Raw genomic sequence first — 4,265 nt, 5'->3', positions numbered from 1 at the left:
GGAATTAAAACTTCTACAGCTTGTAGGACACTTCTTGCATTGCTAAAAATGGTAAAATTGCCCACGTCTTTTAACGCTTTTTTCTCAATAGCAGTTAGTATGCCATATAGTTCAGAAGTAAATATAATGAATGCTAGAGGAAGTGCACTTTTACAATTAAAAGCACAACTATATACCCTGTGTTCTTCAACATGTTCCATAAAGAGCAACCTGGCTTCGCATTTACAAAAAGATATATCCGGTAATTTCCATGGAGCGGATGATGATATCCTACATGGGAGCACTTTATTTCTACCTATATCAAGACTGTCTAAAAAAAATTTTACCAGGACACTGTAAGGGTGAGGAGATTTTGGGTGCAACTCAAAAATATCTATAATGCCTTACAACGTTTGAATCTGACAAGCTAAAGAATTAGAGATTCTTTGCCATCTAAACCAATACTGAACTATGGAAGAAATCCGGTAGAGGTCTAAAGGTAACTCTCCAGCGTCAACAAGGAGACTTGGGATAGGCGAAGTTCTAAAGGCTCCTGCGGACAATCTGATACCAGATTGGTGTATGGAATCTAAAACTTTTAATCAGCTTGAGGTGGCTAAGGAGTATATTTCACACCCATAAAAATTTGTAGAAAAAATGAAGGTCTTGTATGATTTTAAAATAGTTTTGCGGTCTGCCTCCACGATGTATGGGACAAAACTTTTAAAAGATTCAGAGCCTCAAGTCATTTTACTTTTAAGGCTTTCAAGTGAGGAACCCATAAGAACCTATAATTAAATATCAACCCTAGAAATTTAACATTACTTACACATGGGATCCATTGACATTTGATACTCTGTATATATCTGGGTCTGGATGTATTCCCAGAATACAAAAGAAATGGACAACAACAGTTTTACTTATCGAAAACTTAAATCAATTCATATCGGCCCACTGGATAATTTTGTCAATTGAGAGTTATAGTCTTCTCTCAACCATTGCCATTCTAGCTCCAGCAAATGATATGAAGTGATCATCTACAAATAGTGTTGAGAAAATATTTTGGGGAATGACAGAGATAGTTTCCCCAACTCTCATTTGAAAAAATCTATGTGAAAGAAATTATTGAATAAACAATAGTAACTCTCCTCTTAATTCCAATTCATGAATGGTTCTAAGTTTACCATATCTCCATGCAGTATCATATGCCTTTTCGAGGTCAAAAATGACTGTTACATGGTGCTGTTTGGAAGCAAAAGCTTTACAAATAGAGGTTTCTTGTCGTATCAACATATCAGTCTTTGAGTGTATTTTTCTAAATCCACACTGGAGAGGGGATAAAATGCCCTTTTTTTTCCCTGTACCACATCAGTCTTGCACAGACCATCTTCTCCTTGACCTTACATAAACAAGATGTCAATGCAATTGGTTGATAGTTTGCAGCTAAAAACTTATTATTTCCAGGTTTTAAAAAGGATAAAATAAAGGTTAGTTCTCAAACACTTGGATAACTATGATCGTGCCATATTCTATGAATAATGATTAAAATAAATAACTTGGTATTAAAGGGTAATTACACACACACACACGCACACACACACACACACACACACACACACATATATATATATATATATATATATATATATATATATATATATATATATATATATACGTGTGTGTATGTGGATGCTTGGGTGTGTAAATCGAATAATTATGACACTGGAATAATGAATGGTAAGAACGGCAGAGAGCCCAGACACAAACAGAATAATCCTTTCCCATTGAAATGACGCAAGAATTCCAGAGAGAATAATGCATTAGTTATACACAGAAAGGCTTTCAAGATTAAATTCAGTTAGGTATTCAATCAAACAAGAAACACATAATTAAAAGAATTTATTCTTTCTCTTCAGAATTGAAACATTCGTGTTAGGGTAGGAAAGCAACTTAATTTTTTTCAAGCATATTTTAAATTTAAAAAATCCGACAGGCAACGGAGTAAAAAGGCTTGAATTTCCTAAGTAATCTTATTTGCTAATACGCATGTGTTTAAATTGTATGAAAGCCCCCGTTCTACTCCTGTCATAATTTACAAATTGTCAAAACAGAAAGAGGGTATGTCTAAAAAATATTAGAAGAAACTGACTAAAAAGAAATGCATGAAGATTTCCTATTCAGCAAATGCCAATTGTCGTCACGTCAAATATAAATGCGAGATAGAAACGTATATGCAATTAGGGTGGAAGAGAAATTGGAGATATTGGGGTCCCTGTGGGAAGGGAATTTGGAAGGATTAGGGTCGCTGTGGGAACGGAATTTGGAGGAATTGGGGTCGCGGTTGGAAGGGAATTTGGAGGGATTGTGGTTGCGGTTGGAAGGGAATTTGGAGGGATTGTGGTTGCGGTTGGAAGGGAATTTGGAGGGATTGTGGTTGCGGTTATAAGGGAATTTGGAGGGATTGTGGTCACGGTGGGGAGGGAATTTGGAGGGATTGTGGTCACTGTGGGAAGGGAATTTGGAGGGATTGTGGTCACTGTGGGAAGGGAATTTGGAGGGATTGTGGTCGCTGTGAGAATGTGACCAAAATTTGGAGGGATTGTGGTCACAGTGAGAAGGGAATTTGGAGGGATTGTGGTCGCAATGGAAAGGGAATTTGGAGGGATTGTGGATGCTGTGGGATGGGATTTTGGAGGGACAGTGGTCGCGGTGGGAAAGGGAATTTGGGGGAACTCTGGTCGCTGTGGGAAGGAAATTTGGAGGGATTATGGTCGCTTTGGGAAGAGTATTTGGAGGGATTGTGATTGCTGTGTGAAAGGAATTTGGAGGGATTGTGGTCACTGCGGAAAGGAAATCTGGAGGGATTGTGGTCGCGGTGGGAAGAGAATTTAGAGGGATTGGGGTCGCTGTGGGAATGGGAATTTGGAGGGATTGTGGTCACGGTGGGAAGGAAATCAGGAGGGATTGTAGTTGGGGTGGGAAGAGAATTTGGAGGGATTGGGGTCGCTGTGGTAATGGGAATTTGGAGGGATTGTGGTCGCGGTGGGAAGGAAATCAGGAGGGATTGTGGTCGGGGTGGGAAGAGAATTTGGAGGGATTGGGGTCGCTGTGGGAATGGGAATTTGGAGGGATTGTGATTGCGGTGGGAAGGGAATTTCGAGGGATTGTAGTCGTAATGGGAAGGGAATTTGGAGGGATTGTGGACGCTGTGGGATGGGAATTTGGAGGAACTGTGGTCGTGGTGGGAAGAGAATTTGGAGCTATCTGAGTAGCTGTGGGAAGGGAATTTGAAGGGATTGTGGTCGCTGTGGAGATAGAATTTGGAGGGATTATTGTCACTGTGGGAGGGGAATTTGGAGGGATTGTGGTCGCTGTGGGAAGGAAATTTGGAGGGATTGTGGTCGCAATGGGAAGGGAATTTGGGGGGATTGTGGTCACTGTGGTGAGAGGAATTTGGAGGAATTGAGGTCCCTGTGAGATGGAAATTTGGAGGGACTGTGGTCGCAGAGGGGAGGGAATTTGGAGGAACTGTGGTCGCTGTGGGAAGGAAATTTGAAGGGATTGTGTTCACAGTGGGAAGAGACTTTGGAGGGATTGTGCTGTGTGACAGGAATTTGGAGGGATTGTGGTCACTACGGGAAGGAAATCTGGAGGGATTGTGGTCGCGGTGGGAAGGGAATTTGGAGGGATTGTGGTTGCTGTGGGAAGGAAATCTGCAGGGATTGTGGTCGTGATGGGAAGGGAATTTGGAAGGCATGGGGTCGCTGTGGGAATAGGAATTTGGAGTGATTGTGGTCGCGGTGGGGAGGGAATTTGGAGGGTTTGTGGTCGCAGTGGGGAGGGAATTTGGAGGGGTTGTGGTCGGAATGGGATTTAAATTTAGAGGGATTGTGGTCGCTGCGGGAAGGGAATTTGGAGGAATTGTGGTCGTGCGGGATGGGAATTTGGAGGGGCTGTGGTCGCAGTGGGAAAAGAATGCGGAGGAATTGGAGTTGCTGTAGGAAGGGAATTTGGAGGGATAGTGGTCGCTGTGGCAAGGGAATTTGAATGGATTGTGGTCGTTGTGGGTAGGAAATTTGGAGGGATTGTGGTCGTGGTGGGAAGGGAATTTGGAGGGATTGTGGTCGTGGTGAGAAGGGAATTTGGAGGGATTGGGGTTGATGGGGAAACATGAATTTGGAGGGATTGTGGTCGCAGTGGGAAGGGAATTTGGAGGGCATGTGGTCGTTGTGGGAAGGAAATTTGGAGGGATTGTGGTCGCTATGGAAAGGGAATTTGGAGGGATT

At 42.3% G+C, this 4,265-nt stretch overlaps 1 protein-coding gene across 1 annotated transcript in view; it reads right to left on the bottom strand.

The window, feature by feature from the left end:
• Nucleotides 1-2,584: 2,584 nt before the first annotated feature.
• The window catches only part of LOC137635478 (cell surface glycoprotein 1-like), a 4,387-nt gene continuing 2,706 nt past the window's right edge, over nucleotides 2,585-4,265 (bottom strand). Inside the window, exon 3 of the mRNA XM_068367940.1 lies at nucleotides 2,585-4,265. This exon is cut by the window's right edge and continues 172 nt beyond it. Within this exon, the coding sequence (XP_068224041.1) occupies nucleotides 2,585-4,265 (1,681 nt within the window).

This window comes from Palaemon carinicauda, chromosome 3 (genome assembly GCF_036898095.1).
Source record: "Palaemon carinicauda isolate YSFRI2023 chromosome 3, ASM3689809v2, whole genome shotgun sequence".
In the NCBI taxonomy this organism is placed as follows: Eukaryota; Metazoa; Arthropoda; class Malacostraca; order Decapoda; family Palaemonidae; genus Palaemon; species Palaemon carinicauda.
This window is presented reverse-complemented; position numbering and strand designations above follow the sequence as displayed.